General features: G+C 38.5%; 1 protein-coding gene across 2 annotated transcripts in view; it reads left to right on the top strand.

Annotated features, from left to right (window-relative positions):
- The first annotated feature begins 478 nt into the window (after nucleotides 1-478).
- vps13b (vacuolar protein sorting 13 homolog B) overlaps nucleotides 479-13512 on the top strand; it is a 354297-nt gene continuing 341263 nt past the window's right edge. For both annotated transcript variants that reach the window (XM_078171989.1, XM_078171988.1), the window contains exons 1-3: nucleotides 479-607; nucleotides 1753-1911; nucleotides 3622-3765. In XM_078171989.1, the coding sequence (XP_078028115.1) occupies nucleotides 1765-1911; nucleotides 3622-3765 (291 nt within the window). In that variant the 5' untranslated portion in view covers nucleotides 479-607; nucleotides 1753-1764. The remainder of the gene's footprint in view (nucleotides 608-1752; nucleotides 1912-3621; nucleotides 3766-13512) is intronic.

The raw sequence follows: 13512 nt of genomic DNA on the forward strand, positions 1-13512 counted from the left end.
AGTGAAGGTGAGCCGCCACTGACATACAGGGGGCCGGGGCGTGCGAGAGAAATGACGAATATTACGTGTACTGCTGCCTTCTGGTGCTCCTCGTAAATCCTCCCACAAAGAGGTCGGTGGTGTGATTACAAACGCACGTTGCCATTCAAGTAACTCTGAAACACCACCTATGTGATGCTATTATTATTATTATTATTATTTGGACAAACTGGCACGACGAAACCAGGTGCTGCAGTAACCGCCTTCGAAAGAGACAGTGTGCATCACTCTTTTGCTTGATATTCTCATGGATTGCTGTAAATGGATCTCCGAAGCAGTCATCTGATCACATTTCACACATCCACGTATTCGTATTAGACCACAGAAAATTTCTAGTGTCTCGCTTGTCGCTATTTTTGTCTCACATTTGTGCACTGAACCCTGAAACTCATATTTCCGACATACACAAAGGCAACACCAAACATACGGAAGCCGCGTTGCTGTTTACTGATGACGTTTAGGCTGAAGCCATTGAGCGATGTGGCTAACGTTAGTTAACAGGATGAATTTGCTATAATACACGTCAAATTTAGGAAACAGCTTCAGGATACAAGCGGGAGATAAGTAGGTAGGTTTCCTCTATATTTATCCGTGGCTACGCTTTTTAGTCAGTCAAACGAAGCTGGGATGACTTCTTCTTAGCAGTTAGCTTGTCCTGTTTGCTATGCTGCTCCTGTGTGTATAGCTAGAATGACAGGAGAGCATAGCTAGCCTCTCTGGCTAACTTTCGCAGTAAGTTAAATTTCTTAATACGACACTACGACACTGCCTCATTTTAGACACCCGCTTATATTAGTTACGGTGTTATGCGTTTGGAAACGGAGTCTCGAGCTGCTACGTTAGTTGCATGCATAAAAAAATGATGTTTCATTAGGAAGCAGGCTAATTCAGGCACTCGAGAATTAAACTTGTACCACTTAAAAGCAGTGCCACCAAAATGAATAAAAAAGTTAGTAAGACATTGTCCTGCAAACCGCGCGAGCAGAACTCTCGTTCAGTTTCTGCTGAGTGTAAATATCTGTACCGTTACATGACCAATAATAGTTACATCTTCAGCTTACCTAGATAAAACTCTAATTTACAGTTTGGCAAATTTTGCACACATAATATCTGTGACCCTTCCATTTTAGGATAAGTAAGTAAATACGTAGTATATGTTTATTTGTATAGCACCTTTCAAGAGCTGGCTTCAAAAGTGCTTTACAATTAAAGAAAATCAAATAAAAGACAGAGCTCCAGACATGAAATGCAGGCATAAAGAGATATAGTAAAAAAAAAATAAGTATATGGTTAAATAAAATACAGCAGTCTCTGTTTGGAGCCTGTAGTGAAGAGCAATAATAGGCCTTTTTCGAATAGATATCTTGACTTGTGACAGGTGTTCCCAATATTATTAATTATGGCTGCATTCCATTTAAGTGTCACAGTAAGCCTTGCCAGTAAGCTGGCATGCACAGTACTGCTGTTTTGGAGTTAGCACACATAAATGGAATGCAGTCATCTTCAATAATGTTATTATTATCACCTGTGCTCTTGTGCTATGACAAAAACATACATGGGCTGTGAAAAATGACTTATCAGGGTTTGCTTCAGAAGCAGGAGTGTTTAAAAATATGTAATATTGGAATATAATGGCAAAAGATTAAATATTAGTATTATAATGTACCAATAAAAACAGTGTTGAATGACATTATAATGTTTTGTTGTGTTCAGGATAGAGGCAAGATGTTGGAGTCCTATGTCACACCGCTCCTGATGAGCTATGTGAACAAGTACATCAAGAATCTGAAGCCATCTGACTTGCAGCTGTCTCTCTGGGGAGGAGATGTGGTGCTCAGCAAGTTGGACCTGAAGCTGGATGTGCTGGAGCAGGTACTGTATGTTGTATGCATCCTCTGCTTTCTTTAACTTGTTCACAAGACCAAGACGAGGCTTATTGGGATGACACATAGTGTATTATTTCATTTCATGGTACATAATGAAAAATGTGGTAATTTTGTTTGCAGGAATGCCATGCAGTTCCGATGGATGATAGTTATGAGCTAGGACTCAGTGCTTTTAGTGTTTTATATCTACAGTTTATGGGTCATATTGCTAGAGCCATACAGGTTCTTAGAGTACCATTGTCTTTATGTTAATGTAGATTTAAGTCCTATCTGTTTTCTTTACCAAATCTCTTTCCTGCATATATTTTCTAATTTTAATAATCATATTTTTACATTTTATGTATTCATTTTTGAAGCTATGGATTTAAGTTGTGTTTGCTCATACCTCTGTTATTTCCGTTGTGATGTTTGGATTCACTGCACTTTTGTTTTTTGCTTTTGTTCATCAATATTACAATATTGCTGCAAGATACAGTTAGGCTAATAATGGCTATCATCTTGTAGTATTTTGAAAATGAGTGATTTTACTGTTTTGGTCCCTCAATTCCCAGCTGAGCATATAAACATGACAATGCTAATATTGCAGAATATCTTTACAATAAAGTCTGAATTCAAGTTGCTTCACTTAGATAAGGTAAAGTAAAAGGTTTTAAAAGGTGTAAAATGTGTGAAGGGTAAGCATGTGCCCCACCAACATACTTTTTTCCATTCAGTTTACATCCTAGGTACAGTGAATTTAGTCACAGCCAATTGCCTTGACTAGTGAAAAAAGCAGCAATGCTGCTCAGCCAGGAACAAACACAATATCTTCACTGTCATTTTGTTATTTTGAAGGTGTTTGACAGATTTACTATATATATATTACCATATATTTTGCTCTGCGGTGTTATTTTGACACAGTGTTCTTTTTTACACTTGTAATGTCTGGATTAGATCAATCTGCCATGAGTTAAATAATTTTCTTTTCTCTTGAGTGGGTTCTGACTGCTTCTGAAGAGCAGACCAAAACACTACCTAACCCTGCAAAGATTGTGATGAAAGTTCTTATTGGAAGCAGCTTTGAGCCAACCGACAGTGGGAACTGTGTTAGGATTTTGAAATGTAATGCTATGTAATGCTATGTCAAAACCCTGGCAGTTGTCCTCCCTTTGCCATTCGTTTATTGCATTTCATTTGGACAGTACCTCTTTTGAACTGTGCAAATAGGGATCATCTTCTTAATATAAAGAGCAATTCTTAGTGAAACATTGGGGTGCAGTCTATCAAGAAGACAGACTGTAAATATCTGACAGCTTTTTCACAGAAATATGTTTGGTTATTAGTTTTTGTGTGTATAAAACTTGTGTGTAGGCAGTCTGGTTTCATGGGACTCGTTCTCACACAGAGTACTTCAAGATGCAGAACAGTGATTCGTCTGCTTCGGAGAAATTCTGACAGAATTAAAAGCCTGACCAATATGCAATCTGAAGCTGTTGCTTTTACTGTCCTCTTGTCTTGAAATATTAGTTTCAAATAGGTGTTTAGAAAATGGGTGGATGGAGGTTCCAAATGTTCTTTAAGCTTCAGCAGTCTTATCACCACATGTCCTTACAAAGTTGTCTGCATTGTGGATGTACTACTATAGTACAGATTATTCTAACTGTAGTATCATAGCTATCTGTTGTTTTCATATTTATATTTCTTTGCATATTTATAGGAGCTGAAGCTGCCCTTTACATTCATGAGTGGTCACATCCATGAGCTGCGTATCCATGTACCCTGGACCAAGCTAGGCTCGGAGCCCGTAGTCATCACCATCAACACCATGGAGTGCATCCTCAAGTTGAGGGATGGAGCACAGGTTAGTTGTTTACTAGTATGACAAGCACATTATTCTTTACTCCACTTCAGGGCCAAAACAGGGCTGGCCAGATCTTCCTGTTATTTATGTGAAATTCCACCCCATGCCAAAGTTAAGCTCTCTCATTCCATTTTCTTACTGTGTTTTCAAGAAGTTTCATAATGGCCTTTACTTAAATAAACAAATGCAGATTTAATAACAAAAAACAAAACATGTTGAGCTTTTTGACCCAGGCAAACTCTATACTGTGCTGTGACCAAGGCACATTATCATCCTGACTTGGTGTAAAATCATGTGAAGAAAAACTACAATCTACCATATCAGTTTCAGTTTATGTTGGTGTGTGTTAACTGTTTTAAGTACAGTTTCATTTATATGGTCTTGCATTTGCATCAGTGACCTGCAAAACAATTTAGGTATTGTTTAGATACTGTAAGTTGTTTATTTAAAAAAAAATGAAATCACAAGTATTTTTATTTTACTACTTGAACTCTAGCTGTTTTGCAACTCAACTACATGAATCCCTCTGGCCTTAAAAACTTTTATGTCCCACTGCTCGTGCCACCCAGTACTCTAAGTAGGTTTGGTGCTTAGGCGAGGGTGTGCTCATTTGGCCCAGTGTGACACATTGTGTCTGGCCTGGCAACTCTGATTCAAAGGTTTAATAATTGTCTGGTATGATGACAGCCCCCTCATACAAGCATCTAAGAAAGAATATGAGTCTTGGTATTTTAAATTGGGAGTTTATTATGGCCTATTTTATTACAGCCACACATTTAACTGCAGTGCTTAAATTTTTCAAAATTTGACACAGCTTAGTAGCCGTTATCTTTGTCTTTCTTATCCATGCTTAATCACTCTGATGAGAAATGCATTGAAAGAAAAAAAAAAAATATAGAAAAGCAAAGACACCAGAAGCAAGTAAACAACTGCCTTCTTTAGGGAAAATTATGACTTTGTACCTTTTTAAAACAGTATTTGGATTGAAATCTACATTTCCAAAAGCTTTTAGGAAAAAAGAGCGCATTAGGGAGTGCTGTAGTGATAGTTCACGATGAGCAATGAGGAGCACATTTCAGAATTTGGGGATGGAAGTGTGTTGTCATCCATACTACCAGAATTAACTATTTGCAAATGCTCTTTTAGTTCATCAAGAGATGCATCTGCCTTTATTTTTTATACAGATGGATTCCATCATACAACATATATTAGCTATTGTTTTCCCCATCTTTTTGTCATTTAAAAATTGTTGGTTCTACTTTGCCAATATGATTTCCCTTCAGGAAAGCACAGTACTCTCACTCACCACATCTGTCTCTTAAACAGAGGGACAGCTTCATTGACCACTGACCAAAAATATTCAAGGAACTCAAAACTAAGGAGTGACTTTACTGAATTTGACTAGCGCTATTTACTCCTTGGCCATCTCCATCTTTAGCATGTCATCGCTCTCTTTTTTAATTTAGTCTCAAAGCAGGATCCAGTACTTCTTATTAGTAGGATTTAGAATTACATTAATAAATTATAGCTGCTGTGCAGCAATGGGTCGGGTCCGGGCATTTTTAGGCAATTCTGAGCAACAAGCAGAAGAATTGGAAGACATTTAGGAATTTAGCAACACAGTCTGCCTTTTGCATCAGCTGAGGCTTGAACTCACAACCTCTGAGACTAAGAATCAATTTCTATCTCACTGTGCTAATTAGTCAGTGACAATTCATGTGTAGCTTCACAAATTGACCAAGCCAGACGTGCAGGTTTAGCAGCCGTCCATGCATGGAAAAGCAGATTTCAAACCACTGTAAAAATTCAGTTATCGAAACAAAAATTTGAAAATACACATATTGCATCTAGACAGCATGGAGATGTTGGTAATTTATTTTAACAATGATTGATTTGCTTCATAAGTGAAAAACTGATGTTTAACTAGTTGAGCTATGTGCAAAGTGAGAAGCCTCAGACGGTTTCACACTGAAGTATTGACACTTGATCTTTGTGCAAAGTTTGGTTTATTTTCAAGCATGAGAAGACAGATTTTCTAGCAGAAAAAAGACTTGAAGATGCTGCACAGTGATCAGTCACTTTCAGGCAATTTTAAGCAATAAGCTGGAGCACAAGAAGATGATTACATTACAATGTGGATTCTGCACCAGTTGAGGCTCGAATCTACAACCTCTGGAACCTAAGACGGTCATGTACCGCTCTGAGCTAATTGGCAAGTAGCAACTCAACGGTGACTTCACAAATTGAGTAAGCCATTCACTGTTGTGTAGGAAAGCAGCTGTCCGTGCATGTAAAGGCAGATTTCAAACCACTGTAAAAAATTCAGTTATTAAGACAAAAATCTGAAAATACACATATTGCATCTAGACAGCATGGAGGTGCTGGTAATTTGTTTGTAACAATGATTGATTTGCTCCATAAGTGAAAAACTGATGTTTAAAATTGCCATTTTTACATTGACTCCAATTGTTCACATTAGAGCAAAATTCAAAATGCTGTCAAAAATTCAGTTTTTGAGATAAAATTCTGAAATTTGCCACACATCATCTACCATGACTCTAGAATTTTGCCATTTTTTCATGAACATTGAAGATTTATTTAGCAAGAATTTGCATGTATATGTTTATAGTACCATTTACAGTCAAACATTTTGATGCACTGTAGGCTCAATTTTTGATAAATCAAAAATCTGAGAAGCGTAGTTTTTGTAGGACAGTCTGAAGATGCTCTGTAGCAAGTTTGGTGTCAATTGAGCAAAAATTGTGGGAGGAGATAGGTATAAGGTTCTGAAAAAATCAGAGTGATGAACTTAATAATTTTTAATAGGTTTAAGTATACAAAAGTTTCTTCAGTATTAGGGCTACAGTTTGATGAAAGTTGTGAAGTTGTAGCACATATGGTTGACTTCTTATGAATTTTCAAAGTTTTGAACTTTAGACGCTTGCTGTAGCGCCACCATCAGGACTATTGGCTTGAGTTTACAGCTGAGGATATCTGGCATGAGACTGGACCTTTGTGCAAAGTTTAGTGAGTTTTCACCCATGGGAAGTATGATTTCCTCGGGAGAAGAAGAAGAAGTAGAAGAAAGAAAAAGAAGAAGGAGAAGAATACCTAGGATTACAATAGTGTCCTGGGAGCTTAGCTGCCCGGACCCTAAAAATGAAATAATTTCACACATCTGCTGTATTAGGCTGCTTGAAGGTACCCTGCAGGGGTTTTGATCTGTTATACTGCTATGGAGCTTTTTTTATGATTGGGTCCCTGTTATGTGTCTCATGCAGCAATGTGTCAACAAAGGCAGGGGAGACGAAGACTGTAAGCCCCTAACCCCCTATGCTGTTTTCAAACATTTATGACAATTTGGTTTTGCAAGTGTGTTAAAGGAAGTAAAGTGCATTCAATACGTTTGTAAGACCACATGACTATCCACAATGCATTTTGGTAAGTGACACAGAATGCAACCAGAAACTTTTTTATTTACAAGAAAATTCCCACACCCTTGGAAGAATGAGTGAGATGTCGGTCTCTGTAAATTATCAGTAAGAAATGTAATCCCAAGAGAAATATTTATACTATTGCATATAGTTTAGTTATACCTATTTCCATTTTTCAGGTGTGGTATATGAAAGACATTTTCTTAGATTTGTTTTTGCAGAAGAACCTGGTCCTACCTTTGCCACCCATACCATACAGTTTTCAAAACTGAAAGTGTAGCTCAGCACTGGGCCTTTATGGGAAGGTTGAAGTTTCAAGGCCAGATGTCCCAGAAGAAACACATTTCAAGGGAAGTCAATTACAGCTAATTATACAGACTGCGGCAAAAGATTTGTAACACATGAGCTTGAGCTGCCCAGAACTAATGGTAAATATCATACTATGCAGGTGGCTACTGCTCATGCGATCAGGTTTCAGTTCGATGGAAATTTAAACTTGTTTTTTATGCTTCATACACAGCTTAAGGTCATGTACCAGTACTGGTACTTGTGTAATGCATGTAGTCTCAAAACAACTATTTGTTACAGATGTTTTCTAAGAGACTTCCAGTCAAGAAAAGATTTTGGAGGAACTGCAAATGACATTTGGACAAATTATTCAGTGGTATGTACACCCATGAGACATAATTTGGAGCAAAGCCAGATTTACAGCAGAAGTTCTTCTAGCATGTGGAATTTAAATGAGCCGCTACACTTCTATGTGAGTGGGAGGCAGGAGGCTGACTACTGTGTTCTTAAGCCAAGAAAATTCAGCCAGTTTACTGATATGCTTTAGATTTTTGTAGTTTGGTAACGTGTAGTACCTTCATTTAATATTTATTAAACTTTCAATATTGTTAGAATATTAGAAGATATAAATATTTGTCATGTCATCTCTGTGGTGGCCGTTTCCCTTTTTAGTCAGCCCCAGAGAGTTTCCTTGAGTGAAGGAAAAGGTCTGTAGGACTTTGTCACTTAAGTCTCACAGAAACAAGATTATATTTCTCTGGAGGTTAGATATCCTGTTCATATACATGTCAGGCCCTGGTCCAGTTTTAATCAGATTCCAGCAGGGATGCAAGGAGTTTGGCATAGGTGTATGCAAAACCTGGGCCATGACAGTTCTCCCTGAATCCCTCAAGTAATTTGGGTGATGGCCTGCATGATTTTTAAAAGACCTGAAAAAACTCATCTGTGTTTGGAAAATCTTACATTTTAAATTTAGTAGATTACTAGTGTTTCTTTTGTCCAATAGAGACAGGAACTTTGTGGTAGGCCTCATGTGGCCAAAGTGTGGAAATGATAAATGATATCATTAATATGGTTTGTTTTCATAATTACTGTTAAAGCCTGAGTGCTGGCCTGTAAAAACATCCGTACGTCTTTTGAAGTTCATTAAGGGTTGTGTAATTTGACCGGAATTATTTGGACCTTTTTAATGTTCGTGTTTCCCCTCGAGAGGAACTGGGTAATATTAGGGATGTTCAGATTGCTCAATAGGGCCCATCTGCAAAGCACCAAGAGCAGCTCACAATTATAGTTTCCAGCAAATGTGGAAATTTGGGCGTTTAGCGGCAGTTGGAGATTACAGCTCCCGCTGACAGTGTAATTGCTTAAAATTAGCTGTAATGAGGACTTGAAGTGCAGAAAGTAGAGTAATAGAAAATATGTTGTCAACTTGTTTTTGACATTCATTTTACAAACTAGAAGCCATTTACAAACAAAATACATCAGGTTTTATATGTGCCTTATATTGTATCCTAAAGTCACATTCTGCTCTGAAGCAAGCTCAGAAATCTTCCTTGATCGTGTTAAGGCTGCTTGCATTATTTGAAAATTAGACACTGTACATACTTTCTTTAGTACCCATCTCTGTTTTCAAATCAATACCACTTTTGTTTAGTTTTTAGATTTATTGTACATGTAGCTATTTCTGCCCTCATATTTTATATTCAGTTTCAGTTTCCAGAAATGTAAATCGTTGTAGTTCATGTATGAGCTGAATAATTAGTGTGGACATCTCCATGTGAAATTAGACTAAGCCCTGGTCTATGCCTAAGAGCTCAATGTATGTAACAGGAGATTGGTCATGGGGATGAAAGGGTTTTGTAGTAGTCAACTTTAACTTCTTTCTTCTTGTGCAAAGACACACTCAATGGGCCCCTCTTGAGTTACTTGATATGAATGAACTGTTTGATCTGAGCCCATTCTAAATTAAAAAGCAATCTGAAAATGTCAAGAGCTGCACAGGATAAAACAATGGTTTTAAAATCTGTCATTCTATATACAGAGCCCCTATGGAACCTGGGGTTATTAATAGAACTCATAAGGTCTCCATCTAGTTTGTTCTTTTCCCCATGGAAATGTCATGGAAGGAGTTAGCAGCAATCTTCAGTTTTACCAGCTTCACACCAAACTATTCACATCCTGGGCAGTTTTTCTATATTTGGTACATTTAATCTTTTTCATTAAGTGGTTGTCATTTTAAGCTTTTCAACTCAGATGTGGTGGATCAGAGCTGGTCTGTGATGTGATACTGAGCATTTGATTTAAGGCATTACTGCCTCCAACCTTCCTCCTATAATGAGGAGAAGGATAAAGTTTGAGATAGAATTTATTGTGCGGCTGTTTTTAAGAGTTTTGTTCTTGTATTTGTAGCTAGTTGTAGCAGTAACAGAAATTGGCAGGCCTTAACGAAAGACCTAACAGCTAACATTGATGTAATGTTGCAAAATTACGGGCACATTTTCTTTCCTTCTTGACATCTTGGTAAACTGCTCCAGATGTTGAAGATGAGGTGTGATCAGCAAAGACAGAGAGGAACTGGCTGGACAGCAGTTACAGTGTGGATCATAACACTCTCAGGCACTCTTTATTTTTTACGAGACAAAGATAAGGGCTTGGGTTTACCGAGGAGAGCCTTTCTGGTTTTGGCTCAGCTCGCTGCTTGATCTGGGAGTTTTATGGCCGCTGAGTGCATTTGCCACTGATGTGGAGGTTCTGATTGATGCATTGCCTCAAGATGATTTGGGGAGGTGCCTCAGAGACTTGTTGGTTTGGCATATGGTCCAACTAGGCCCTTTCTTCTGTTAGATTCCTTCCAAACTATTTTTAGGGCTTTACACCACCAGGCCTCATTGCTCCTAAATAATGGGTAATACATGTGAATTAGGGAACCCCTTTTTGAACACTCTTTAAAAACACTAAGTTGTTATTCCATTGCTGAATCTACCACCTATAAGACGAAGGATTGCTACTTCGGCTTCCGAAGGTAAATCTATAGATGTGATACATGGCTTTTTAATATCAAACAGTCAATTACGAACAGGTTTTAAAAACATTGTGGCCCTGTCGTGAAGTTATACTGTGGATGCTACTGCTTGAGCGTGTGGTTTGGCCCCCTAGGGGCTGAATCCACAACCCACTAAATAGGAAACCTGGGATGTATGGACTTTTACCAGACTGTATCTGTGTTAAGCTTGTTGTAGTGGTCTGTTGTAGTTATGCTTTACTTTCTGGTTTAAATTGAGATGTGCATTTCTTGTTGACAGAGTGTGAACATGTTCTCAAGTGAGTTTGAAAAACAGGAGGACTGTACTTTAAAAAAAAGGCATTGTGTCATCTAGTAAACATGCAATCAAATGTACCTTCACTGTCAGCCACTATAGTATACAAAATAAAACCCAGTCTGTTTGCCTGTGCAACTCATCTTTCACAAGTCAGACAACACAAAGGAAAAAGTTAAACAAGTAAAAGAAAACAGCCTGTGGAAGTTTGCAATCAGATAGCACAAACTGGATAATCTCTGTCCCAATGCCATTCGGAAATCTTGCCTTTGATTCTCCGGCTCGCAGGGAGCAAATGGCTTACAGAGATTGCACCATAAATCCGTCTGATCATCAGCTCAGCGGGGCCTTGTCTTCAGGACTGAGAAGACAGGGGGTGCAGACATGGAGCTTTGGAGAATCTATTTTCCTTGAATCCAACCCCCCATAGCAGTAACAAAACCCATCTCTGACTGTAAATAATAAAAAGATGGAGTAATGTTGGCACACTGTGGATTCCTCAGGCAGGTTGGAAGCCAGAGCAAGTGTCCTGATGAGAGACAAAGAGAGCTATAGAGAGAGAGAAGTAGATTGGACATCAGAGCATATGGTCTTGGGAGTGGTTATGAAAGGATCTATGTGTGTACTGTAGGTCCCTTTATATGTGTTTGTATTTTGTCATAAAAATGGCAGAATTTCCATAGCTTTGAAGATGAAACCTCCAGATTGTTTATAGTTCGGTTGTTTATCAGGCCTTTATGTAAACTTATCCCAAAAGCCCACATCCATTGTTTGTTTTATGAGCCATGTACAAATTTGCCCTAACAATTGTCTCTTGTTTTGTATTGCTATATGGATGGGGTATGCATAAATTTAATAAGCTTGGAACAGTAGTATCAACATTTAGTCTTATATTGGCAAGAGTGTGAGATATTTCAGGTGAGACCATAGACTGTATGAAATAGTGGAGGTTTGTGGACTCCTGTTTTAGCCTCTGGAGTTCAGCATTTCGGCCGTCGCCATCTTGTTTTTTAAAGCCAGAAGTGACCACATTTGCACTGTTGAAGCTTTGGAGGAGTGAGGGGTGGGTCTGACTCATAGACTGTAGCGAGGTCTCACAAACATTCTGTCACTCAAGTGGTCCTGCCGTTAAATATGGGCAACTTTAAGGCTTAATAAAATGTAAACGGCTGAGTTATAGACCAAAACATTTTTTTTTACCAGACTGTTAACATGTTTATTTCTGCTCTAAAGTTGGGCATTTTAACATGTGGGTCTACGGGGATTGACTTGCTTCTTTACCTGGCCTCAAGTAACCATTCAAGGGACTGCAGTTTTTGGGACTTTAATGTTGGTTTATTTTTTCAGTCTTGGAAGTTGAAGCTTGGGTGAGACTAGATCTGATAGCAGTAGCGAGAAGGCTATGACCAGAGATGAGGGTGTCCACTGTCTTTGTCATATGCACTTTACATTGGTAGCTTCAGGCCAGTCCGCTTGGTGACAGGATTGTTCAGTCCAATTTTAAAAAGGCTTCGATGTTTTAATGATGCTTCAATTTTGTGGTCAGTAATTCTGTTTCACGCTAACTAAAAAAGTTAAGGTCGTAATAATGCAGTGTGTCTACAAGCCGAATAAATGTTTTATAACTAAACATAATTCTAGGACATAATACAGTTATGTAATTCACTCTGCTGTATTTGTCTGTTCTCAACATAGAGTGACCCATTGCACTGGTCTCTGTTTGGCATTCCAAACTGATTTAAAGCATCTGCACAAGGCAATGCACAAGTGTGTCATTCTAGCAGAAGCCCTTGCATCCAGCCACCACTGCCTGTGAGTCAGCCAACGCTACACAACCTACAGCGATACACTGCTTTGTCTTTGAAGTTTGATGCATTTTTGGGTTCCTGGTGGGATGAGGTTTCTTCAGCTCCTCAGACAGTCCTCAGACACAGGAAACCTGTCGGGGGAAAAATTAAACCCATCGGCTTCCTGCATCCAGTGAGTCAAGTGGTGATCAATACACTCTGGGCAGGATGCTGCTGCTCCACAGTTTAATCCCTGCTCTCAGGCCATCCGGACTACAGCAATCCCTCAATGGAGCTTATTACGCGCTCGGTGCTCCTGGTGATACTGCAGTCTGGGAAACGATTACCATGCAATTAAGGCTAATGTTAGCTTTATTAACCTTTTTCAGACAGAAATTCTGTGAAGATATTGTGTTGCCATTAGGAACACCAAGTGCTTTATGAGTCTTAAATCTAAACAGACACTATAAGGAGAGATTGCATAAAATTAGGGAACATGTTAAACATTTTTATTCTGTTGTGTGTGAGTGTTAAACAGAAGGCCTTTAATTTATTCATTTCATGTTTTGGGTGCTGGACAGATGAAGGCAACCAGATTTGGGTCACTTTTCACTATTTTCCCCATCAAGTAATTGCTGTAACCACATTTATAGAGATGGATATTTTTTCACTGTGGGTGGACAGAAGGTGACAAAAAGGAGTAACACAGTAACTGGGTGCCTCTGTGTGTAATTTCTTAGTGGAGAAAGGTAGGTGTGTTTGACTCCATGTTACACAAACTGTGGGTGGTCTGTGTTTTATGTCTCAGAGTGAGTGTGTGCCCCATTTAGCTGACACGCACCCCTTTGACCTATGAATAATTTCACTCTTATTATAGAAATGATGACGCCATTTAATGAAGGACATTTTAACAAGTAAAAC

This window comes from Epinephelus lanceolatus, chromosome 10 (assembly GCF_041903045.1).
Source record: "Epinephelus lanceolatus isolate andai-2023 chromosome 10, ASM4190304v1, whole genome shotgun sequence".
NCBI classification, from domain to species: Eukaryota; Metazoa; Chordata; class Actinopteri; order Perciformes; family Serranidae; genus Epinephelus; species Epinephelus lanceolatus.